This window comes from Rhinolophus ferrumequinum, chromosome 15, assembly GCF_004115265.2.
Source record: "Rhinolophus ferrumequinum isolate MPI-CBG mRhiFer1 chromosome 15, mRhiFer1_v1.p, whole genome shotgun sequence".
NCBI classification, from domain to species: domain Eukaryota; kingdom Metazoa; phylum Chordata; class Mammalia; order Chiroptera; family Rhinolophidae; genus Rhinolophus; species Rhinolophus ferrumequinum.
Genome location: NC_046298.1, coordinates 10,390,377 through 10,415,967, shown reverse-complemented (window position 1 = coordinate 10,415,967; position 25,591 = coordinate 10,390,377). Strand labels below are relative to the sequence as shown.

General features: G+C 48.4%; 1 protein-coding gene across 1 annotated transcript in view; it reads left to right on the top strand.

Annotated features, from left to right (window-relative positions):
• CNGB1 (cyclic nucleotide gated channel subunit beta 1) overlaps nucleotides 1-24,148 on the top strand; it is a 46,905-nt gene extending 22,757 nt beyond the window's left edge. Inside the window, exons 13-22 of the mRNA XM_033127997.1 lie at nucleotides 1,217-1,281; nucleotides 2,094-2,216; nucleotides 7,828-7,969; nucleotides 8,739-8,898; nucleotides 10,584-10,681; nucleotides 10,782-10,865; nucleotides 13,737-13,855; nucleotides 14,133-14,279; nucleotides 20,714-20,927; nucleotides 23,191-24,148. Coding sequence (XP_032983888.1) covers nucleotides 1,217-1,281; nucleotides 2,094-2,216; nucleotides 7,828-7,969; nucleotides 8,739-8,898; nucleotides 10,584-10,681; nucleotides 10,782-10,865; nucleotides 13,737-13,855; nucleotides 14,133-14,279; nucleotides 20,714-20,927; nucleotides 23,191-23,436 — 1,398 coding nt within the window. The 3' untranslated portion in view covers nucleotides 23,437-24,148. The remainder of the gene's footprint in view (nucleotides 1-1,216; nucleotides 1,282-2,093; nucleotides 2,217-7,827; nucleotides 7,970-8,738; nucleotides 8,899-10,583; nucleotides 10,682-10,781; nucleotides 10,866-13,736; nucleotides 13,856-14,132; nucleotides 14,280-20,713; nucleotides 20,928-23,190) is intronic.
• The last annotated feature ends 1,443 nt before the right edge of the window (nucleotides 24,149-25,591 follow it).

Genomic DNA, 25,591 nt, shown 5'->3' with positions numbered 1-25,591 from the left:
CAGCACGACTCAGAAGACATGACTCTTTGAGCCTAAGGTGAGGGATTCACGTCTGTGGTCCTTCTACATCCAGTGCAAACTCCAGATGGAAATCAGAATGAACACCTGGACGATAGCTAGCATATCCCCTAGGAAATCTTCATCCATGTTATTTTTAAATGTCAAACAATGTGTGCAGCGACCTAGAGGCAGTGTTGCATAATGGAAAGAGTTTGAAGTTTGAGTGCAATCTGGGTTCAAACCCTGGAGCTGTCACTTACCAGCTGTGTGCTTTGGGCAAGTTACTGGACTTCTCTGAGTGCCAAATTTCTCTCTTTATGAATGATAATACATACCTCACATATAAAGAAGTAATAAGGTAATTTATATACAGCTGACCTTGAACAACGTGGGTTTGAATTGCACAGGTCCACTTTTATGTAGATGTTTTTCAATAAATACATACAGTACTATAAATATATTTTCTCTTATGATTTTCTTAACAATATTTTCTCTAGCTTACTTTATTATAAGCATACAGTATATGTTCTGGCGTTGACCATATAGTATATGTTCATATAATAATGCGTTGAATGGACAGTATATGTTCAAAATATATGCTAATTGACTGTTTTATATTATCAATAAGGCTTCTGATCAACCGTAGGCTGTAAGTTAAGTTTTTGAGGAGTCAAACGTTATACACGGACTTCCGACTGCAGAGGGGTCGGTGCCCCAACCCCTGCATTGTTCAAGGGTCGTCTGTAAAGTGCAGCTACCAAAGGTGCTCAGGAAGGAAGAACAGTTATCATTGCACATAAGCCTGGAAGGATACAAGCAAGGGTGTTAGGGAGGTTGTTCCTTTATACAATTGTTTCTTCCTCAGCATTCACGACGGTGTCCTTAACCTGGGACTTATGTACCCCTAAACGTTTCGTGGTTGGATTCAGAAGGTCTAGGAGTCCCCTGAAATTATATGCGAACTGTAAGGACATAATTACATGTCATTTCCAAGGGAAGAGGTGCCATGGTTTCCGTCAGATTAGTAAAGGGAGTTTCTGGCCCTGACCTCTAAGGGCTAAAGACGTCTGATTTTGAACATTCCTTCTCTAGCCCCTCCCACCAGGGGCTACAGAGAGAGGCCAGTCTGGGCACCTGAGGGGGATGGGCCGGGGAGGTGAGGGCAGTGTGTTACCACACACAGCGGGCTGCCCTGATACCTAGTTCTTCCTCCCAGTACATGGCCTTCTTCGAGTTTAATAACCGCCTGGAATCCATCCTCAGCAAAGCATACGTTTACAGGTGAGACACCTCTCTCTTTCTCTCTCTCTCTCTCTCTCTCTCTCTCTCTCTCTCTCTCTCTCTCTCTCTCTCTCTCTCGGCATTCTTTACCCACCTCACTTCCCTTTCCCTTTCAAGCTCCCTGGCCCTGCACGCCTTGCCACCACCGGAAGCCAGGCCTCTTCCTCTAAAGGGATGTTTGTGTTTTAGAGAGCCAGGAATGTCCCATTTCCCCCAATTGTGAGAAGGGCACACGTAGGTTGACACACATGGCTGACCCGCATTTCCAGGGAGCTAGGCCTTATTTTGATCTCAGCTCAGGGAACTGACCCCACCAAACTGCTTGGAGGACACAGTGGGCCATCTGGCAGATGTCCAAGGGTGGAACTTGAGACCAGCCAGGCCACACTGGGGGACAAAGCTCCCCTCCACCCCTCTCATGGAGTGGCACTTCTCTGCACACATCTGTCCCTTCTCTGCCCCTTCTCAAAGACACGTTCTCCTTCTGGCTCCTCCACACCCTCGCAGAACCGTCTGCACGTGCAGCGTTGAGCCCATTGCAACCCCAAGTCTTGACAGCTCTCCGTTCAAACATCACCATTCCTAACTGTCAGAGTCTTAAAAGAGCATCTGTTTGGCCCAGTCCAGCCACTGGCGGGTTTCCATTGGACATTTTCCACCAGCTGGGCAGGGCCTTGGGGCTCCAACAGGGGGTTTTATGGGGTGGGCATCAGGGAAGTTAGGACTGGCTTTCTCTCTGCGTCCCCTCCCCTGGGCGAGCTGTTCTGGCCGCCCTTTCTGCTGCTACATTCACACCTTTCCTTCTTCTGCAGGGTTATCAGGACCACAGCCTACTTGCTCTACAGTTTACATTTGAACTCATGTCTGTATTACTGGGCATCAGACTATCAGGGCATTGGCTCTACTCATTGGGTTTACGATGGCGTGGGAAACAGGTAAGCCACAGTCTTCCTCCTGGCGCCATAATTCCTGGCACCAAGACTCCCAGAAAGGAGTCTTATTGCCACCATGCTGCCGAGACCACCTTGCTCCCAAGGAACCACTGACCTGATGAGATTGAAGGACCAGGTGTCCAAGTCCTCACTAAGCTGACATCTCCTGAGCACCCGCCACATGCCAGGCACAGGGGTGCACAGACATGAACAAGACCTGCTGGGAAGATCCATTGTCTAGCACAGTTGGCAAATTCCATGTGTGCATGTACACACCCACCCAAGGTCATGGCTGAGAGCGAATGAGGCCAGAGAAACTTTCTTAGCACAGCTCCCGGACCTCGCTAGCTGTGCAGGAGCTGGCCAACAAGGTGAAACCTACTTGCCACTCCAGGGAGCTGCCATATACCGTGGGCATACCCCCACAATGGTGACGAAGATGATGGCAGTGACAATGCTAGAGCAGGCAATGGACAACACTTACAGGACAGCAGCCCTGCTCTGAGCACCTAACATAGTAACTCACTGAATCCTCCCGACAAGCTCAGATGAGGTGACACATGTGCAGTGACTTCCCAGGCTCACACAGTTTGTAAGTTGGAGAGCTGGGATTTGAGCTCAGGCAGCGTGGCTAAGAGTCTTAAATGTCATACCGTCTGCCGGGTGCTGTAGAGGGCAGGGGGAAGTGGCATGGGACAGTCAATTCTGAGCGGTGAAGTTTGATCTTGACTTTGGTAGATGGAGAGAAGGGATAGAGAACCCGTGGGGGAGGGAGCAACAGGAAGAAAGGTGTGGGAATTGCAGAATAATGGAGTCAAGGAGCTGGGAGCCATCCTTGTGGCTGGAGGGTATGCGTGTGTGTGTGTGTGTGTGTGTGTGTCTGTGTGTATCTGGGAGGGGAAGCGGGGCCAGGTTGCCTAGCAACCTCCCCACCTGAAAGGTTGGAACCTTGCCTTCTAGAGCTGTGCTGTCCAATCCTGTAGCCACTGGCTGCACAGGCTACCGGGCTACAGAGCACTTGAAATTCAAGTGTGACTGAGTGGTGCAGAAGATGTAACGTACACACAGGATTTGGAGACACGGAAAAACATGTAAACTGTCTTAGCCCTAATTTTTAAAATATTGGTTACTTGTCGAAATGATTAATTTTGATATTTTGCATTCACTAAAATACATTATTGAAGTTAATTTTACCTATCTCTTTTAACTTTCCCAAAATGTGGCTACTAGAAAATTTAATATTACATATGTGGATCACACCATATTTTCATTGTGTAACACTGCTCTAGGCAATGGGAAACCAACAAAGGGTTCTTTTCTTTTTTCTTTCTTTCTTTTTGCTGCTCTTTGTGTGTGTGTGTGTGTGTGTGTGTGTGTCCATATATATATATATATATATATATTCTGATTATAAAAGAAAGACCAGGAACATTTCTTTGAGTCTAAAGATGCAGTTAATTATATGACACAGTATTGAATCAGTACAGCTTTTTGGGGAAAAAATATTACACTAAATGTACATGGATTGTAAGATAGATCCCAATTTTAGAAACGTTAATATGTGAAAAAAGAGGGCACCAACAGGGATACAGGATAACATAATATTGTGCAAGTTTTCCCATCATTAAACCTTTAGAACCATATCAATACCCCACCATACAGATACACCACCGTTCATTTAACCATTTCCTTATCATTGGCCACTTAGGGTGTTTCTAGTTTTTCACTATGACACATGACACTGTATACATACATCTTTGTATATGAAACTTCGTTCTCTGGTCTGTTTCCTTATAATAAATTCCTAACAGGGAATGGCAGGGTGAAGGGTAATAATAATAATTTTTTTAAAACCTTTAAAATGTGTGGACATATTTTAGTTAATAAACTTTTAAGAGCAGTTTGAGGTTTACAGAAAAGTCGATTGGGAGGCACAAGGAGTTCCTATGTACCGCCCCATTTTTCAGGCTTGGAGGGTTATTGAAAACTACCTTGTTTGTCCTCTCACCTCTTGACTTTCAAAGCCTTTTAAGCCAGAGAATGACAGGACCCAGGGGGACCTCGAAAAGATAGCTGGCGGGAGGAGGATTGGGAGGACAGGCAGGAAGCAGAGGAACCAGTTAGGGGGACACTGGTCTGTCCCTTAGAGCAACAAAAGAGCCAAACCAAAGGGTTTTGTGATGAGGGGGAGGGAGGGCAGTGTGGGAAGATGAGAAGATGTGGGGTCTAGAGCAGAGATGAGCCTGGGGATTCAGATATAAGCTTTAGGGACCAGAGTCCAGGGTGTGACTCCTGGAGCTGCCACCTGCTGGCAGTAAACAGGTGACATCTCTTTTCTGGGCCTCAGTTTCCTGACCTGCAAAATGGGGCTGATAATGGGACCCATACCTTGAAGAGGTAACTGTGAGAATTAGGTGCATCTGTGTCATTAGCCCAGGGCCAGGCCTTAGCGGATGCCCAGTCAGCTGTGGTGATGAAGAGGTAGAGGAGGAGTCCAGGGATCAGTTAGCCATCTCAGGTGGACCCTGCCTTACGTTGATCTGTGCCTACTAGTGACACAAAATGCTCTCAGTACAGCTGTCAATACTTTGGCCTCCTCCACACTTGCTTCCAATTGGCACTAGAACAGGTGGTCACTTGTGACCAAGGTGGCTTCTTTGTGGAGTGGTTTGTCTCAGTGTGGATGCCCCAACCTGGTCACAGTGGCCATCACTCTTTGCTGCCTTCAGCAGTGGGCCAGTGGCCTGAGGGACAGCCACACCTGTAGAGAGATGTCCCAGAATCCAGGGCAGCTCCAGCAGGCAGGAGGGCAAACCTGACATGGATTGAGGGGTGGAGTGTGTTGGGATTGGGGTCAGAGCCTAACACCCCTATATCACTATGGCCCTGGTCTCTGTTCCCCTCGACAGAACCCATCTGTATCCCTGCTCTTTATCTCATTACTAGACCATTCATTCATTCATTCATTCATCTGACAAGGGGGCAGAGAGAGGACTCAAAGCTTTTTTCTAAGCAAAGGGAACAACAGAAACTATTCATTAAATCTTGCTCTGTAAGCTTGGATAAAGCCTTTATTCTGGGACTCAATTTTCTCTTCTGTAAAATGGGGGTAGTATTGCATTCAGATTTCCTGTGAGGAAAAATAAACTAATGTGTGTAACCTGTCTAGTCATGCCTGGACAGGAGTCAGCGAACTCATTTCCTGGTTATGGCCATTCTTATGGGGAAGCCAGCATACTAGGAAAGGAGTTCCTAACCTGGGGTCCAGAGATTTAAGGGGGTCACATCCCCCCAGAACTTAGAGCTAAATTTTGAGGATTGACTGGCTTTTACAAGGAGAAATTCCTGGCTTTCCTTTGATTCTCAAAGCAGTCTGTGCCTCAGTAAGCTAGGAACCTACAGCCCAGAGCTAGGGCTGGCACATCTGACATGGGCAGACTTGGGGAGGAGTGGCAAGCAGAGAGGGGAAGACAGGGGACGGCTGTCCTGTCTAGGACTTCATTCTGCAGGGCCCTTGGGAGCTCTTGAAGCTCAGCTTTGGAGAGACACACTTTCATGGCATCACCACTCTTTTCCAAATGAAATCCTGCAGGGAATCCCAATATATACTCAAAGCACAAGTAGTGAAGGAGGAGTCCTCTAGAAATCCAATATCATGGATAATAATAACTTTCAAAATAGTGACCATTTGTCGAGTGCGTGCTGTTGGCCAGGGGCTTGAGGACCCAAGTCCGTACCTTCTGGGTCCTTTTTCTTGCTCAGCTTCTGCCCAGCGGGGGGCATGCAGGCATCCCCATCGGCCCAGTGGCATGGAAGACAGAGACTTCAGGGACGCCCCTAAGATGTTCCATGCCAGTGGAAGAATCCTCCAAGCAGGAAGGATTTGGAGGAGAGCCGGATATTTGTGGGCATCGCTCCTTTTGTGGCCCAGCAGCACCCACACCCAGCTCTCAGACAGCACCCAGTTCAGTCCCACTGAAGGCTGTTTCACGCGCCCTCTGGTGACCAGGACTGATATGACCGGGAGGGGGGTGCGGGGGGGGGGAGGGTGTGGCTTAACTGCAGGCCTGTGTCGTCCTGAGATGTCCATGTACCTGGCAGTAATGAGGTACAGGGCGACTCACAGCCAGTGGGAGACAGAGACCCCTCCTCCACGATTCCCAACACCCTCTGCTTCCCTCTCCCAGCTCTCATTGCACGTCTGCTTGCCTGTCCCCACTAGATGGTGAGCTTCTTGAGGACACAGGTGAGTCTATTGTTCCTGCTACAGGCACAGGACAGGTCCCAGCAGCCGTGAAGACTCTGATAGCTGACATTTCCTGAGAGTCCGCCCTGTGTTAGGTGCTCTTCTAACTCTCATTCTGTCCTCACGCTCACCTGTGAAGGATGTTCTACTGCCACGCCCATTTCAGGAGAAGGAAGCTGAGGCTTGGTGAGATTGAATCATTTGTCCAGGTTGTAGAGCTGGAAGGTGGCAGAGCCGGCTTTGAGCCCAGGCAGTCTGGATCCAGAGCGCATGTTCCATGATGCTGCGTAAATAGCTGGCGGATGGTGCCCAGGGGAGGACCGGTTTGAGGTCATTCTCAGACTGGATGAGTTGCCCACTGAATAATTATTCTCGATTTTAGGGGGACCCTAAACAGGGACCCTGAAAGTGTGGGTGTATCAGGACACTGGAGCTGGGGCAGTCTCTGGGCAGCTCCTGGGTCCCTGGTAAGAGGATAGGGAGGCACAGGAAAGCCCACTGGGATTGGCCCGTCTCTCAGCCCTGCTGACCTCACCCTTTGCTGACCCCGGGGAGGGCACAGCCTGAAGGTGTGGATGCACACATGAAGGGCTCTTGCCACTTTGTGATAATGAGACAAGTTCGGGCATGTCCTATGCCTTTGACCACACAGTAGGACCGCATCACCCATACCTCCCTTCCCAATGGTTCACATGTCTGTGTCGAGGGGTTGACAGCTCAGCAAAGCAGATGACACCCTGGGTTTTAGTCCCAGATCTTGCCACCTGGTGACCATCTGTGTTCCCTTTCCCTTTGAGGGCCTCACTTTCACTCTCTGGAAAATGGGTAGGCATGGGGGAGGGTCAGCAAAGGTGGTTCTTAGGATATCCTCAGATTTTTTTTTTATTAGTTTCAGGTGCACAAGACAAAGTAATAATTAGATGATTATCATTTTTATCCCTCACACTGTGTGAATATATCCTCAGATTTTGATGTGGCTCTTGCTTTTCATGAACCAATATGATTGCATAGCAAAGGACAGACTGTGGAAATGGACAGAACACTGAGGGAAATGGAGGGAGCCCAGGCCAGCAATCAGAAGGCCCTAGTCTGTCCTTCTGCCACCTCATCCCACCAATCTTCTGCAGCCTCCGTTTCCACATATCTCTGCACGGTTGGGGCAGAGCCGTGACCAAACCAGTCAGCATCTGCGAATGTGCTCTACAGACTACAGAGAGTCCTTTGGGTGTGACAAGTTGTCTTCCTTGAACTTCTAAGCTGTAAAGGGTTTTCTTTCCTGCATAGAGCACATCTGTCAGAGCCAGGCCACGCAGGGTTGGCAGGGGGGGACCTGTGATGACTGAGCTCCCCTTCCTCTTTTCTCTCTAGTTACATTCGCTGTTACTACTGGGCTGTGAAGACCCTCATCACCATTGGCGGGCTGCCTGACCCCAAGACACTCTTTGAAATTGTCTTCCAGCTGCTGAACTATTTCACGGGTGTCTTCGCTTTCTCCGTGATGATTGGACAGGTAGCTGGGTCACTAGTCTGGCTTCCCACCTACCTGCCTACAGGGCTGCTCTCCCTCCCCCTGCTGCCAGAAATGTCCCGTCTGTGCCCTTGCCTTTTGGACTAAGCCCAGGAAAGAGCAGTGGACGTAGAGCCAGGAGCCTGGAGCTCTAGGACCCGCTGGGTGAAGGGGGTAGTATTGGAAGCGTAAGTCCCATTCTCTCTGAGGTTGCTTCCATCAATCCCCTTGGGATATCTTGGAGAGCTGGGTTGAATGGCTTTCTGCCAAGGCTGAGGCTTTGGGCTGTTCCTTTGGAGAGAAACCCCTTGGGGTTTCTGTTGTACTGGGGGCACATCTCGTATTCTAGTCAGTGCAGGTGACAATTGGTGGTCCTCAGAGTTACCTTCGAAGGGTCCTGCCCTGAGGAGCTGTACACTGGGTGCACATTTCCTTCAGGGTTTGATCAAAGTGACCTCTGGCACAGAGGGGCCATGCTGTACCAGAATCAGCCCAGCCCAGCGAAGCATGCCTTCCTGGTGGCCCCAGGGACCTGAGGCCGCCCAACGGGCCAGCAGCCTCCCCACTCTCCTCCACCATCCTTGCTGGAGGCAGAACTTCCCCATCAACAAAACCTCTATGTGTAGACTCGGGTCTCCCTCTCTCCTGATCTCCCCCTCTGCCTTAAGCACACACCCCTGCTCTGTGTAAAGTAAATGTGCTCGTGACACATGGCCCCAGAGCCCATGTAATGACCCCACTCTGACCCTCGACCCCCCACTCTTGCCCCCAGATGAGAGATGTGGTGGGGGCTGCCACCGCAGGCCAGACTTACTACCGCAGCTGCATGGATAGCACAGTGAAGTACATGAACTTCTACAAGATCCCCAGGTCCGTGCAGCACCGTGTCAAGACCTGGTATGAGTACACCTGGCACTCTCAAGGCATGCTGGGTAAGACTCCTGCTCCTGACCCTCTGCCTTCCTGGGCCCTGCACTTGTCCTGTGTCCCTGAGGCCTGCGCCCTGGGGCCTCTCTTGGCTGTGGCTCCTACATTTAAGTGACAGGGACCTAGATGGAGACTTGAGGGGCCTGTCTTGTGGACGCCTGTTCACCTCACTTCACCCACCTTGAAAAGTGTGCCCATTAACGATGGAAGTACAGTTGAACTCAGGAGAGAAGGAAGAATCTTCCTCTCTCTCCATATGTGTGTGTATATATGTGTGTGTACACACACACACACACACATTTTCTTGTAAATTTGTTGATGTTATACTTTGCTTCTGAAATTATTTGGCTATAACAATGCATTTAATTCGCCATTGTTTTTGCTTTTTGACCATGATGGGTGTGCTCAGTAATTGTTATAAAGTAGGAGAATCTTACCTGGAAATTATTTCCAAGTGCAGTGAAGTTTTCATGGATTCTAAATGGAGCCCTTAATTAAATTTGAATATGCTAATTATATGTTAATTAATTAAGTTTCACCCACACACAGTTTCTTTTTTATTTTGGGGAGCTGGTAATTTTGTTTTCAGAGCCTAGTCATCATTTTGGAGGCCTCTGAAAAGCCCATGGGTCATCAGCATTGTTTCTAGAGTCCCCCCAACTTTCTCACTCAAATAAAAGGGCCCCCCTGCCCCCATGGGATTCCCTCTGGTCTCAAAGAAGCCACAGTTAGCCCCAAAGTCTCCTGAGCTGGAGGTGTTAGCAAATCCGTGGACAATGAGTGTTAGAATCTTCATTATTAGCTGCTGTTAGTGTGTAGGACTGTACAGTGTACAAGGCATGTTCATATCCATTGCCCCATTTATTTCCAGTGACAGCTTTGTGACATCTATATCATTGCCCTCTTTCACAGGAGTGAATATTAAGGACCAAGAGGGCCCTGACCTGCCTAGGCTTCCACCGCGGTTGAGCCCATGAATAATTGTGGTGCAGTGGGAGGGGCATTGGGGTTGGGGTCAAGCAGAGAATTCCCTGTCTCCAGTTACCAACATTCATTCCATGCCAGACTTTCTGCTGGGTACCATAGACCCCACGATGGACCAAACAGACTCTGCCCTGCTCTCCACGAACAGGCTCTGAAGCCCCATGGCCTGGGTGGGATCCTGAGTCCATCCCCCTGGGTGGCACTGCGTGGCTGTGGGCATGTCGCTGCCCTCCCAAGTCTCCCTGTCCTTGTCTGTAAAGTAGGGATTATTGTAGTGGGCTCCTCTTGGGTTGCTGGGAAGATCTGATAGAATCATCTTTGTAAAGCACTCTGTAAAAACAGTGCTGGAAATACTTTAGTTCTTGATGTGGTTCTGATAGTGTGAGTAGGGAAGATGGATCATTAACAAACAACCGTAGTAATGGGTGTGATAAGTACTACTGCACAGGGACTGCTAACATCATAGCTGGGTGGGGGTCCTCAGGGAAGGCTTCCTGGAGGAGGTGACATTAGTGCTGTTTTCTGAAGAATGACTAGGAGTTCACCTGGAAAGTACACACAAGGGAATATCATCCACAAAAGCGAGAGTGGATACTCTCCCACTTTAGAGTGGTTCTGGGTGCCAGCTGGTGTGGTGTGGATGTGGCTCATTTGTTGGCAAGGGGCCTGGCTGTGCCTCTGACCCCTGCCAGGGTCTTGTTCGCAGATGAGTCAGAGCTGATGGTACAGCTTCCAGACAAGATGCGGCTAGACCTCGCCATCGATGTGAACTATGACATTGTCAGCAAAGTGGCGCTCTTCCAGGTACGACCGTCCCGGTGCCCTCCCCCCTCATTTCTCTGGGAGGCTCCAAGCCCACACCTTCCTCTGAACGGGGGCTCCTTTCCCCTTCTCCTTGGGACAGGGCTGTGACCGACAGATGATCTTTGACATGCTGAAGCGGCTTCACTCTGTTGTCTACCTGCCCAACGACTATGTGTGCAAGAAGGTGAGTGGCCCAAGGCAGCCACAATGTGGTATTGGTGTTTACTGCCCCCTGGCGGTGGGAAAGCTGGGCTGCAAGGGGTGCCTTTGAAAGCCCAGTGAGGTTTGTGCTCCCAGGTAGAGCGGAATTGCTAGGGAGGGAGGGAGAGGAGAGGCTACAGCTCTGTGCACCGGTCAGGTGGCCCCAGAAGTCTGGGTTGTTTGGCACAAGGGGGCTTTGTCCGGCTTCAGGCATGGAGCTCTAATATGCCTCAGGCTTTGCTCCTTGGACACAGGACCATGGGGGCCAGGATGAGGAGCCCCACTTTACAGAAAAGGAAAGTGAGGAGCACTAAAGAGGGGCAGAACCTTGACTGTGTGGATAGAACTGCTTCCAAGGACTTGGTTCTGATACCAGGAAAACGGGGTAGGAGAAGGGGTGGGACATGGCGAAGGTTGCAAACTGATGGCCCTTTTATAGGAGCCAATCCAAAAGTGTTTGTGATTTGTTTTTATTTTGCCTAATTTTAAAAATGACAACAACAACAAAAAGAGTGGAATTAGTCCCCAACCTTTAAAAGTGGAAGGTTTTTACATAAAAATCCAGATTTCTGGCTGAAAACAAAAATCTGCTAGCACTGAATCTCACTTGCTCAAATAGCTAGAGTTAACTAGAGAGGAGAAGGCGCTGCCCTTCATGGGAGACATCGTGCTGTCTTCTGATGCTGCAGGCCTCACCACTCCACATCGTCCCACACCTTCACTCTTTAACATCACCCACCTGATCCGGGAAAACACCTGAATCCCGGGGCTAGACAGTGTCTAGGGCCCTTTCTGTTCCCACTCTTTGGGATTCAAGATGACACCAAAGTCACTTGGTAAACAAGTGGTCAGGGAGGAGGAACAGAAACCAGATTTCAGACCTCTTATTACAGAACTGTTAATAAGGCCAGGGTATGGGAGTGAAAACATTGCCCATGCAACCCCTGTAAGACTCAGGAACCCTCAGCCCAAGAAGACCCCTGTTTCCAAGTTGTATGCTTCACTGAAGTTTCTGGAAGCAGAGCTGGGGGAGGAAGGGAAAGTGTACTGTAGATGGCTAAGAATTTAAAACTGCAGCCTTAGAGGCCAAGAGGGATTTGGGTGCCAGAGTGATTTGTCTGACACTGCAGCTACTTCCTAGGTGTGCGGATTTGGGAAAGTGGCTTGGCCTCTCTGAGTTTCTCTCTTCTCATGGGTAAAGTAGGGATATTGAAGGTACCTCCTTCATGGGGTTGTTGTGCGAATTGAAAAAGATGCACATGGAGTTTAGCACTGTGCCTGGCACACAGTAGGTGCCATTGCAGCTGCTACCATCCTTGCGGGTGATGTAGAATTTGCTTGGGATGAGGAAAAGTGCAGCAGGTTGTTGAGGGGCGTTTGCAGTTGCAAGTTGAAGTGAGAGCTTGATGAGCATGTATGAATGGCGCCCTCTGCTGTCCAGTTTTGCTCTATGACGGTTTTACTGAGACACCCCCAGGCCTCCCCACCCACTTAACACATACCAGATTGATTACTGAGGTGAGGGTGAGGGTGAACTCTTTAAACCCCTCACACTTCAGCCCTATGTCAAGTTGGACGCAGGGAAATGAGGCTTTCTTCCTTTTTGTTAAGAAGGTCATACATGTGTGAGATACCCAGGAAACTATGTCAATGAATCAAAAGTCTAATCTACTTACTTGTCCTTGGTCTCTCTCCCTTTAAACATGGCTGGTGAGACCGACAGGTACCAGGCCAGGGCAGGGGCCTGTGAGGCCACGAGGACAGGAGGCTGTGTGGCAGACTGGGTATTTCCGATCGCAGTACAAAGCAAGCTGTTCATTCATGCATGCATTCATTCATTCATTTTAATTTGAGATTAAGACCATTGTAGTAATTTGCTATGGCTGTTGTAACAAGGCACCACAAACTGGGTGGCTTAAACAACAGAATTGTACGTTCTGGAGACCGGAAGTCCTACATCAAGATGTCAGTGGGATTGGTTCCTTCCGAGGGCTGTGAAGGAAGGATCTGCTCCAGGCTTCTGTCCTTGGCTGCTGGACGGCTGTCTTCTCCCCGTGTCTCTTCACATCGCCTTCCCTCTGTGCCTGGTTCTATGTCCAAATGTCCACTTTATAAGGACCCCTGTCATATTGGATTAGGGACCCACCCGGCGCCTGTCGACCTCATCTTAGTTTAATTACGTCTGCAATGACACTATTTCCAAATGAGGTCACATTCTGAGGAACTGGGGGGTTAGGACTTCAACAGATGGATTGGTGGGGGTGGGAGAAGTAATTCAACCCATAACAACCATGAACTCTGGAACCAGACTATCTGGGTTCAAATCCCGGCTCTGCCTCGGCCAAGCTTTGTGACCTTGGGCGCAGGGTTCCCACCTCCTAGGGCTGTTAAGAATTAAACAGGCTCAGCCACATAAAGTCCTGAGAACAGTGGCTGGCACAGAAAAATGTCACGTAAGGACTGGACATTTTTATCGTTCCTATTTCAGTTAGCAAATGCTCACTGAACTCCTGATGTGACCTGTGCTGGCATAGATGTCAGTTTATTGTATAAAGCACTGCTAGACTTTCCATGCCTCTGCACCCTCCATCCGTGTGGATAATTGGGAATATGCAGAATACCATTACACCTGCACCATTACATCTAGCACTTTCCTTTTCATCACCCCACTAATTCTCCACTGTAATCCTGTTAGTTAGGCAGGCTGGAGGGATGGTCATTCTCCCCAATCCACAGATGGGGAGACTGAGACCCCAAAACACACACCAAGTCCGTGGCAGGGCTGGGCCCCGCCCTGCTGCTTCTGCGGTCACTTTTGGTGATGGTAGAGGGACTCGCCCCTTCTCTGTTTCAGGGGGAGATAGGCCGAGAGATGTACATCATCCAGGCAGGGCAGGTGCAGGTCTTGGGTGGCCCCGATGGGAAGTCCGTGCTGGTGACGCTGAAAGCTGGATCTGTCTTTGGAGAAATAAGGTCAGAGGGGGCCTGGGATGAAGGGAGGGGACCTGGGCAAAGGCTGGGGAAGGGGGTGGGATGGTCAGTGGGTGGGAGCTCGTCCTCAAGGGCCCTTTGGTGGGTCTGCATAACATGTGGCTGCAGCCTCGGTACCTGCTGACATACACAGGGTAGGCCCAGGCGCTCACCTGTGTGTGGCCGCCATTGAGCTCCATGCAGGGGTGGAAACGAAGATTTTAGTCTGATTAGGACCACAGCCTCTGAGGGGTCTCACCTTCCTCCCTTCTCACCCCAGCTTGCTGGCTGTTGGGGGCGGGAATCGGCGCACAGCCAACGTGGTGGCCCACGGGTTTACCAACCTCTTCATTCTGGATAAGAAGGACCTGAATGAAATTTTGGTGCATTATCCTGAGTCTCAGAAGTTACTCCGGAAGAAGGCCAGGTACATTTGTTTTGTTAATTAAAAAAAAAAAAATCCATCTGTCCTTCAATGTGCATTTCTTACGTAATACTCTCTTATGTAACCACAGGGCCTTCATCAAAATCAGGCAATTCAATACTGAATCAGTACTATTGTCTCATCCCTAGTCCATGTTTGAATTTTGCTAATTGTCCCAATAGCATCTTTTATAGCTTTCCTTCTTTTCCATCCCTGAATAAAGTCGAGGATCCTATTGCATTGATGCCACACAATCTTTCGTCTCCTTTGATGTGGGAGCAAAGTTTCTCCACTTTTTCCTTCTTTAATGACTTTGCCTTCTTCGAGGAGGGCAAGCCAGTTATTTTGTAGACTGTCCCTCAGTTTAGGTTTAGCTGAGGTTTTCTCGTGGTTACATTTTTGGCAGGAATCACTCAGAAGTGATGTTTTGTCCTCCTCAGGGCAGCGTACTAAGAAGGCACGTGGTGCTGGTGTCTCCCAACATTCATGGTTTTTTTACTTTGATCATTTGGTTAAAGTTTCTGCACCTTAACGTTACTGTTTTCCTCTTTGTAATTAATAAATAACTGGTGGCGGGGAGTCACTTTGAGACTATACAGTTCTGTTCCTCGTCAAACTTTCACTCATTGCTTTTAGCATCCACTGAAGACTCCTTGCAATGATTACCATGACGGTTGCAAAATTGTAATTTTCTAACTTCATCACACCTTCTACATGTATTAGCTAGCATTCTACTGTAAGGAAGAGCTTTCTCTTCTCTTCCACCTACTCATTTATTCATTTATCTATTTGTATCAGTATGGATTCGCTTTTATTCCATGAATATCCTGTTACTATCATTATTTTGATGCTCCAATTGTTCCACGTTTGGCCAGTGGGCACCTCTTCAGAATGGCTCTAGGGACCCTTTGTGATGTCCCCGTCCTATGTTAGCAGTTCCCTGCTTACAGGCACAATAAGATACCTTGTGCTCATCTTGTACTCTCCCTCCTGCATCCCTGGAAATAGCCATTTCTCCAAGGACGCTTGATTCCTTTTAGAGAGGAATGATTGTTAGAAACCAAGATCTGAGTACTAAGTTCATTGCCATGGGGGTGTTACTAGGCCTCCAAAGTGGACAGAGCTGGGAGCTACACCCACATACACACCTGTATGTATAAATGCAAATATCTACATACACACACACACACACACACACATATATATATACACATCCATATATATCAACATCTATTTTTCTGTCTGTATCTCTCTCTTTCTACCAAAGAATTTCAATCCCACACCGCAGAGTTCATTCTAATCTCCTTTTCCGTATTAGTAAATTCCTTCTCCTGCACTGTGAACTTTGACTCCCTTTATCCTCATCACATTTATTCATTTGTTCAGTCCCGCAGGATAGAGAAAGTAGCATCAGAGTTACTATCCGGTACCACTGGAAAAATGAAAGAGCCCAATCTCAGTTTCTGCTTTTTCCTCCCTGTGTTTTCTTCGGCAAAAATGGCAGGTCTGTGAATATTTTCTTCCTTCTCTTTCTGTCTTGCACAAAAATGGTACCACACTGTAGATTTTCTTTTGCACTTTGTTTTTCTTTTCACATATGACCAAGTAGAGTGTCTCTGGCCTGAGGACGTGAGACATAAACATGTGTTCGGGGCTTCTTGGGTTAGTTTGCCTTTCTTCCCCTTAGTGTGGTTGTGTTGGTCTTTGGAAATGCAGCAGGGTTCATGTGTTTCAGTTTGCATTCCATGCCAGGGTCCTCCCACCGGACGCTTGTGGATTTTTTGTTGTTTTAAATAGGTAGAACATTACCATGGTATCAAAAGTCAAACCCTATGAAAAACTATACTCAGAGGAGGGCCCCAACTCCCCCCACCTGTTGCCACCATCTCCTATAGGAACCCAATCTCAGGTTCTGCTTTTTCCTTCCTGTGTTTCCTTTTGCAAAAATAGGCAGGTCCACAAATATTTTCTTATTTCCCTTTCTGTCTTGCACAAAAGGTAACACACTGTAGATTTTCTTTTGCACTTTTTTCTCATGACCACAGCTCTGCAATGCCTTCTCTGTCAGGCCATAGACAGCTTCCTCTTCCTTTTGACAGTTGCAGAGCATTCCTGCAAGTGGGCATTCAGGCTATTTCCAATGTTTTGCAGTATAACAGTGCTGCAATGAATAACTTTGTGCATATGTATTTTGTATTGTTGGGGAGTAGGTAATTTCTTGGAAAAGCAGGTTTTTGCTTTCAAACCCTGAGATCAGGTTGTTAATAGAGTGACAGAGGCCCCATGGTGTGATAGAAAACCTACAATAGGCTTGGGAAGCTGATAGAGCTCAAATCTCATCCTTGTGTGGTGCTGGCTGTGTGACCTTGGAAAAGTTAATTAGCTTTTCTGGTCTCAGTTTTCTCCACTGTAAAATAAAGGTAATCACTCCCTCCTTTGATGTTGAGAAGATTAAATAAAACAGTGTGTGTGAATGTCTCTAGGAGGGTGCCGGGCACATGAGCGAGCTCGATAAAAATGTTAATAGTAATAATAATTATTCCTCTTTATCCATTAAATTCCCTCTGTAATTTTTCCCTTGGGTAAAGCCTTTTTAATCTACATGTCTGGTTTTCTCCCTTGCCTTTTTTCACATATTCTTATTTTCTACTACATTCTATGAAATGACACCATAAACAAACTGCACAGAGAGTGGTCATGATGAAGGGAACAAACTCACCAAGATCTATCTATTCATACAGCACAATAATTTATTGAGTACATAGTTCAAGACTCTCAGGACACAGCAAGGACCAAACAGCTTACATTCTAGTTGGGGAGACCAACAATGGAGACATGAATGATTATATGATGTGTCCCCTGGGGAGAAGGGCTGTGAGGAAACGTAAAGCCCCATGAGGACACGAGTTGACTGAGGGAGCTATGTGAGACGAGTTGGTCAGGAAAAGCCATTCCAAGGAGGTGGCATTTCAACCAAGACCTGCACAGAATTAAGGAGTGAGCGAGGGCACTGCCCGCAGGGAAGAGCATGCCAGGGAGAGGGAACAGCATGTGCAAAGGCCCTGAGGAGGTGCAGGCGCAGTGTGTGTGCAGACCAACCAGAAAATGAGCATCGCTTGATATGGAATGGGAGAAGCTGAGGGGATGAGATTGGGTAGAGCCTTGAAGGTGAAACCTCAGGATGGCTCTGGCTTTTACTCTGAGGGAAATGGGAGCTATGCAGGGTTGTACACAGAGGGGTGACTTATTGTGACTTAGATTTTTACAGGATCACTTTGGCAGCTCCCAGGTGAGTGGATCTAGTGTTGACATTAGAGCATAATACACACAAGGCGCTGTCGTCTCCTGGGAAAGGAAGCTGCCCATTTTCCCTGGCAGCTCTTAGCGAAGCCACTGGGCCCTTCCAAAGGCTGAACTTTTCCCACAGAAGCGGCCCACTTCCCCCTGCTCCCTAGAGGGATAGGAAAGGATGGTCAGTCCTCATTATTCCTGGATTCCATATTTGCAATTCACCTACTCACTAACGTTTATTTGTAATCCCCAATCAATACTAAAGAGCTTTCGTGGTCGTTCGCAGACTCGTGTAGAACAGTGAAAAATTCAAGATGCCCGAAGTGCACGTGCCCAGCGGGCGGTGAACAAGGTGGTGTTCTGCCTTCTTGTTTCAGTTCGTCCTGAAAACAAGTGTCTTTTTTGTGGTTTATCATGTGCCATGTTTCTCCTATTTTTGTTGCTGATTTCACGATTTAAAGTGGATCCCGAGTGTAGTGCTGAAGTGCTGTCTGGTGTTCCTGAGGGCAGGAAGACCGGGACGTGCCTTCATTCAGACACGAGCCGGAGAGCTGTTGGCTATGAGTTCATTGTTAATGGATCGACAATGCCTAGTAAAGGAGCTATCTATAAACAGGAACACACACAAGACAAGGTTCTGTATTGATCAGCTGATACAAATGTGCGAGGCACACGGAAACCTAATCCTGTATTTCCCCCAGAAGCCATGGTTCAGTAGTCATTAATTCAGTGTTTGCATGGACTTTATAGAACTTACCAAATAACGAGAATCGACTGTTTTATGTCTGACAACTGGCTCCCGGTCGCCTCCCTCCTACAGGAGGATGCTGAGCGTGGCTTCCCAAGCCACGAGCCGTGCTTAGAGCTGTCATCCCATTCCTCTGCCTGGGGTAGCCGAGGGTTTGGCAAATCAACTAGGGCCTTACAGAGGCCTGGCCTTTCTGCAGTGTGGATGGTATGAGGCAGCCAGAGGAAGGAGGAGAGGCTGATTCCTCAGAGAGACTGGTTCTCTGGACAGGCAAGCCAAGGAGAGAGGCAGGGGGCTGCGTATGAGCTCTGCCCATCAAAGGAGATATGCAGTCTGAGAAGCTCAAGGCCCGGGGGTCTCCGTTGGAGAGAGCCACGTGTGAGATTCTGTCTAAACTCCCCACTGTATGGGAGACACGAGGTCCCAAGGAAGCAATGAAGTGTGGTCCTCAGCTCTCTGACTTGAAATGGGGCAAAAAGTTCTCATGCATTCCCCTTTCTGCAGGGGTGAATGTTTGATACTGATTGTAGTGAAACGCATGGCATCTGAAGATGAGGCTCAATTTCCTTCATCTGGAACTGTCCCAGAAGCCAGCTCACTGTTTCAGAACAGAGACAGCCATTCGCAATTAGCAAAGGTCCTATAGATAGTTCTTTTGTGTCATTTTAGTACCACACTGAGCCTTCCCACAGACTGGGGTGTGATGAATTATGGACTCAAACAACACAGGTGACAGAGCTGCGCATGTCAGAGGCCGCTGATGAATTATCATGTTTGTGTTCTCCTAGGGGAACTCCAGCTAGAAAATGCAAGACTTGGGCAATTAATATCAATAGGCACGATTTAAGTCCACTGCCTCTGATTAGATAAGCAGCCAGGAATGGCCTCATTTTTAAACAAACAAGTCTGGCTGGAACCCTGATGAATGGATTTGCCAATTAGTCGTCTAGGTCTGCTAGATTGCAGGCGAAATTCATTTGTTCTCGAGCCAAACCACTCATCACATGTTCTGTTTGATGGAAAATCCTATCTTATTTAGAGAAGCAGGGTGATATATTGCATGTAGTCTGGGTTGTTATTCTGTCTCTGCCAACTTCCTAGCAACCTTGGTGTGTCACTGCCCTCATTCTGAGCCTGTTTCCCCAGCTCGCATAGGTACAATAATCCTAGCCCTTTTCATGTCACAGGAGTAGTGTCAGTGTCCAAGAAAATAATGACTGTGATGTTGCTTTGTAATCAATCATTAAGATCTGGGGTGCTGGGGTCAGAGGCGTGGGTTTGAATTCCAGCTCTGCCACTTCCTAGTTATGTGTCCTTTGGGATTTCCTCACCCCGTCTGGATTTCCATATCCTCATTTAAAATGAGGGAAAATAATAGGCCCTACCTGAGGATTATTGTGAGACAGAGTGTGTATCAATTCTCTATTGCTACGTAACAATATTACTTCAAACATAGTAGCTTACAACCATACATATTTATTATCTCAGAATTTCTATGGGTCAAAAGTCTGGGGACAGCTTAGGTGGGTCCATTATAAGGCTGTAATCAAGGTATTGGCCAGAGCTGGGTCTCATCTCAAGTTCAACAGGAAACGGTCTGCTTCCAAGGTCATGTGGTTATTGGCCAAATTCAGTCCCTTGTGGTTGTAGGACTGGGTGTCTCAGTAGCTAATTGTTGGCCAGTGGCCGCCCTTAGGTTCTTGTCACGTCACCTCCCCCAAGGTAGCCACTTGCTGCATCACAGCCAGCAAGTGAGAGAGTCTCCATGCAAGACAGAGATCGCAGTCCTATGTGATACACTCACAAACGTGGCATTCGATCACTCTTGCTGTATTCTACTGGTGGAAACCAAGTCATATGTCCCGCTCACCCTCAAGGGAGGGGAGGGCATCACCCAGAGGCATGAGCCCGAGGACGGGAGATCACAGGGGCCACCAAAAGGTGCCTGGAAAGGACTGAGCACAGGGACTGAGACCTATAGATACTCAGTCAGTGCTGCCAGTGGTGACAGTGTCGATGGTGAAATGACAGTGCCGCAAAAAAGGAGCAGCAAAAGGCTTTGGGGCCTTTTTCGTTTAGGCATTCTATTTCTGATTCTGCGTATTAAAGGACCCTTCATTATTTCCGCGTGACCTCCGAGAAGCTACCTGTGCCCTCTGAGCCTGTTACCTCATCTATCGGTGCAGACGGTAAGGCCCACATCATTATGGCTGTTCTGATCGCTCAGTGAGACGCTAGGCATGAAACATTTAGCACTGTGCCTGGCTCAGAAAAGGCACTCAAAAATGGTTCGCCAAACAACCACCGTCACACCACTCCAACTCAAAGGGCTCCATACAAACGAGCCTTCTCTCCCCGAGCGTTGCTTGTGCTGACGGCAGACACTGCTTCCTTTCAGGCGCATGCTGAGAAATAACAATAAACCCAAGGAGAAGAGCGTGCTCATCCTTCCTCCCCGGGCCGGCACCCCCAAGCTCTTCAACGCTGCCCTGGCCGCAGCCAGGATGGGTGCCAGAGGGGCAAAAGGCGGCAAGCTGGCCCACCTCAGGGCTCGACTCAAAGAACTGGCTGCGCTGGAGGCGGCTGCAAAACAGCAACAGTTGCTGGAACAGGTAATGCGGTTGGGAACTCAGCCACCCATCCACTTCAACAACATGCCAGGAAGAAGGCCCGGGGGCCTCAGAGAGTAGACCGCACATTTAATTTTAGCAAATTTCCCCCCCTTCTTTATATCAGTCGGGGCATGTTTGGTTGCAAGTGACAGAAATGCGAGTGACAGTGCAAGCTCAAATGAGCTTGATAAAAAAGAATTTATTGGGTCGACTAATTGAAAAGTTTGAGCAAGGCTGCGTCCAAAAGCTCAAATGATACCAAGAGGACAAGTTGTGCCATTCTATCATCTCTGCTTTCCTCGGGCCTGGCTCCATTCCCAGGCAGGCCCCCAAGAGTTCTAGGATTGCACCTTCCTGATTTAACAACTCCAACAGGAAGAAAGTACCTCTTTCCCAGTAATTCCAGCAGAGGTCCCAGGGCTCCTCATCATTGGACAGAATTGGGTCACATGTCAATTCCCGAGCCATTCGATGGAGTGCTCTGCAGAGGCCTGGCTCACACGCCTATCCCTGGACTGAGAGTGGGGGGTGGGTTCCCCACAGGGAAGTCCTGGTGTGGACAGAGACTGTCCCTCCCCAGGCGACGGTGATGCTCTCATATTTAATATTGTCTCTGTGACAATTTGAAAGATTTGAAAGGAAAACCAAGGCGACAGGCACCGTGCCGACTGCCCCCACCCCCATAAATCTAAAGGGAATTTTAAAATTAGTTCTGGGAATTTTTCCTGTGACTAATGCCAAGAATGCCAATTAGGATGATTGCATTAATTATGGCTGCTCATTACTGTCCTTTAGGGAGGCTGTGCGGGAAGGGGGATGGGATCCGGCAGGCGCTCGGTGGCTGGGAAGCGACAGCAATCTACATGACAGAATGCAGAGGAGCCCAGGGAACGCAGGCGCAGTCTAGGCTGGTGTCAGAGTCCAGGGGACCCATCCAGAAGCCAATTGACAGCAGGAGTCGGAGGAGTGATATAAGAGCAACCCCGGGTTCCACTTCTCCAGATAGTCACCAGTGGCTCCAGACTAGGACAGACATGATCGTCTGGCTCACGAATTGTCAAGGGCAGCTTCAAGCTGCAGGCTGGGGTCTTAAGGGCTGGCTGGTGTGTGGGGTTTTGTGGACGTGAGCTCCAAGAGTGACAGGCTTTATCTGAAATGGGCTCCTACTGTTAGCTCTTCATCAAGGCAGCTTGCAGATGTGAATTAAATTTGCATTGAGAATTCCAATAAAAGGCATTTCCCCTGCAATTCAGAACAAGGGCAGAGTGGCAGAGCGCAAGGAGCTTTTAGATAATTGTTCAAAGACACAGGTCAAGTGCCCGCTCTGTCACTGCCAGCTCTGTGACCTGGGTAGCTCCTCAAGCCTTCCAAGACCCAGGTTCCTCCTGGTTGCCACACGGGGTGGCAGAGAGGAAGCTGGATACTTGGGATACCTTTTATAAAAACATTTTGAACATGGCAAAGCACTTGACCAAACTTCCCAATTCTTCTGGTTCCATTTATAGCAGGATGCTTCCGGAAGTCCCATCTGGGCATCGTGCCTTAGAAGTGCATTGTCAGAGTTTAGAGTGGACAGGGGAGGGTGGCACAGGAGGCAAACATGCAGAAGCAGAGACAGAGCTGCCTCGGGTTCTAGGAGCATCTTACCCCCCACTCCTACTTCCCTTTCTTCAACTCTATGACTTGAGCGAACTTCAGGTCGTCTGCTCCTCCCTCGCACGCACGCTGACTGCTCTCGCTTTAACGCACTCCCACCACCTCACGTGGGTCTTGGACAGCTGTGGACTACCAGGCCTCCTGGTCTGGGGGATGCTCCCTCCCCGGTGTCCTTTCATGCAGAGATGGGGTCAGACAGGGCAGGGTGGGCCCTGGGTATCCACAAAAGCCTGGGTTTTCACCCAGTCCCCACGGGAACCTGGTACCGGGCACAGCCTCCTCTTCAATAGCTCAGGAGCGAGGCTCGTCCCTTGAACCAGCTACTTGGCTCCATTTCCAGCCCCGCAACTCAGCAGAGACCAAAAATATCTCCAAGACTTTCCACTAAATCCAATCGGGACTTTTAACCCTTAAACTTCCCCCGTAATATACTGTCTCTACCAAATAATCCTGATACGGCTCCGCCCAGCCCTCCATCCGTTCGATTGCACCCACTGAGCGCTCTGCCATTCTCCTCCTTGGGGTTCCACAAGGACAACAGCGAGGTCGCTGTCTAACACCCCTTGGCCATTTATCTGCCTCACGAGTCATCCTTTCCGGATTCCAGGCCAAGAGCTCGGAAGAAGCCGCGGGAGAGGCTAGCTCGGCTACTGGCGACCAAGCCGCGCCCCAGGAGCCCCGCGCCCCAGGCTCTCCTCCACCTGCTGCCCCTGGGGGTCCCCCGGGGGACGCAGAGGGAGCAGCCGTGCCGGAGGGGCACTTGGTGCAGATCCGCATGAGCCCGGGCCCGGACCCAGGCGAACAGATCCTGTCGGTGGAGATACCCGAGGAGGAGAAGAAGGAGGCGGAGTGAGGTGTCTCCGCGCGCCCGCTCACCGCTCACCCGCGGCCCAAACGAGGTCCCTCGTGGTGGCCTCAGTAGCGCTCAGATAACATTCCTGCCCTGCCATCAGCTTCTCCCAGGGCTGGTCTTCATATCAACCAATTTCCTAGTGTCCGTGTCCCTAAGTTCCCGCTGTCACTTGAGGACCCTACCTCTCCCCACTGTTACTATTTTTAAGAACAAAATTCTGTTCTATTTTGAAAGTTCATAGGGAGTGGATAGAATGGGGCTTTAAAACCATGGGACGTTTTGTTAGAGACGTGAAGTTTCCCTTCTGGAATTTGTCTCCCACATTTCCAGGACAGAAAACTTGAGCAGAAAAGCAGGCAGTTGCGCTACGCGTTTGACTCCCTGGGAATTAGGCACATGTGGCCGCGTCCTCAGAGGCTGTTTTTCGTTGCTGGGCAATCACAATAGGAACACGGGGAGTTAGGGTGGTTAGCACTTACCTTCCTTAGACTTGATTCTGTTCTGAGCCGATGCTATTACCCTAGAACAGATCAAACGGAAATGGACGTACTGGCCAGGGCTGTGAGCGCTTCTGAGCAACGCCTCTGCCGGTCATCACCTCTCATCAGCAGGGATTAGCCTACTCCTTGCTTTTGATACCCGTGCTATACAGATGATGGTAGCAACTTAGATGAATCCTAGAAGATGAAATCTGACAGCTGGCACCCCTGAAATTCCTGACGTTTCTCTAGATCACATCATGCTGCTTTTATAATTCAAAAAAAGGTGTTGGTGGGGTGGCGGGGGAGGGGTGGGGGAGGGGGGCAGTGGTTCAGTCCGTGGATATTTATTGAGAGGATTTGATCTGCATAGTGAATGGCTCTTGGGGGAGTGGGTGATTACAAAGAAAACCTAGTTTCCACCAGCAACAATGAACCAAAAGGCCCAGATTTCCAATAGGTACTGCCCATTTTATATAAAATTACAGACACATTACGAGCTGCTGAAGGGGCCGTTGAGGGCTTGCAAACGTCTGTATTTGTCCATCAAACCAAAAGCAGAATATTCATTTCCCCTGTGAACAACTTCAACAGCACCGGAGGTCCCAGGCTGGTCTAAGCATTTCCCAAATCCAGGGTAATGAACAGATTTATCTAGTTGATGACATGTCACGTGATCTGACTAATCATCACATTAAATATAATGATGAGCGACATTATTTTACCCTTTTAAAAAACTACTGTTAATTTCTTTTAATAGGTAGTAACATAGTTACATGGGTATGAAAGGAGACCCAGTAAAAATTCTTCCTCTTACTCCTGGCACCTAACCTCGCTGGGCCCCCTCCTGGAAGCAACTGCTATTTATTAGTTTCTCGTGTATCCTTTCCGAGATAGTTGAAGCTTATACAAGGAAATGTGTAAATTCATTCTTGTTAACCTTCTTTTTGGTACCATATTGGAGCCTTTGTTATTTTTCACTTGATTTATTTTGGAGCCTCTTCCTTTTCAGTCCATACAGGGCATGCCTGTGTTTTTCATGACTGCACTCCAGTTCCATTGTATGTAAATACCGTAGCATTGAGCTGCTCTCCTACTGATGTGCATTTGCATTGTTTCCAATCTTACGCACTTAAACATAATGATGCAATAAAAAAAATGTGTACAGACATAATGTCACAGGTAAATACTGTTTTAAAATAGGAGAAGTCTGGAGGTTTGGGTTTTTTTTTTAATTTTTTCTTTACCATCCCCATTTATTATTCCTATATTTGCACTACATATTCTAAGGTCCAGGTATAGGGAATGCTTCCATCTCTAGCAAGATATAGCAATAAAGTAAGTGTATTGCCCTCCAGGAGATGGCAAATTGTTTCAAGGGCACCGACACTGTGAGATCCTATTTGATAAGGAATTTTTTTTCATATGAATGTACTTACTCTTTTAGATAGCAAGGCTTAAAGGTATACTGCTTATTATATAAAGCAAGATATTTTTGAGGTTCCCAAGAATTGTCCTGGAAAGAAAATTGATTTTGAAACGAGATTAACAGTGTCTTAATTTCACTGAGTTATCTCATTCAACTTGACACTTTCACAAAACTTGGATATTAGATCAATCGAATTTGAGGCTGGCATTATTATCCAAATAGAATTGGACAGGTTGACTGGCAAGGT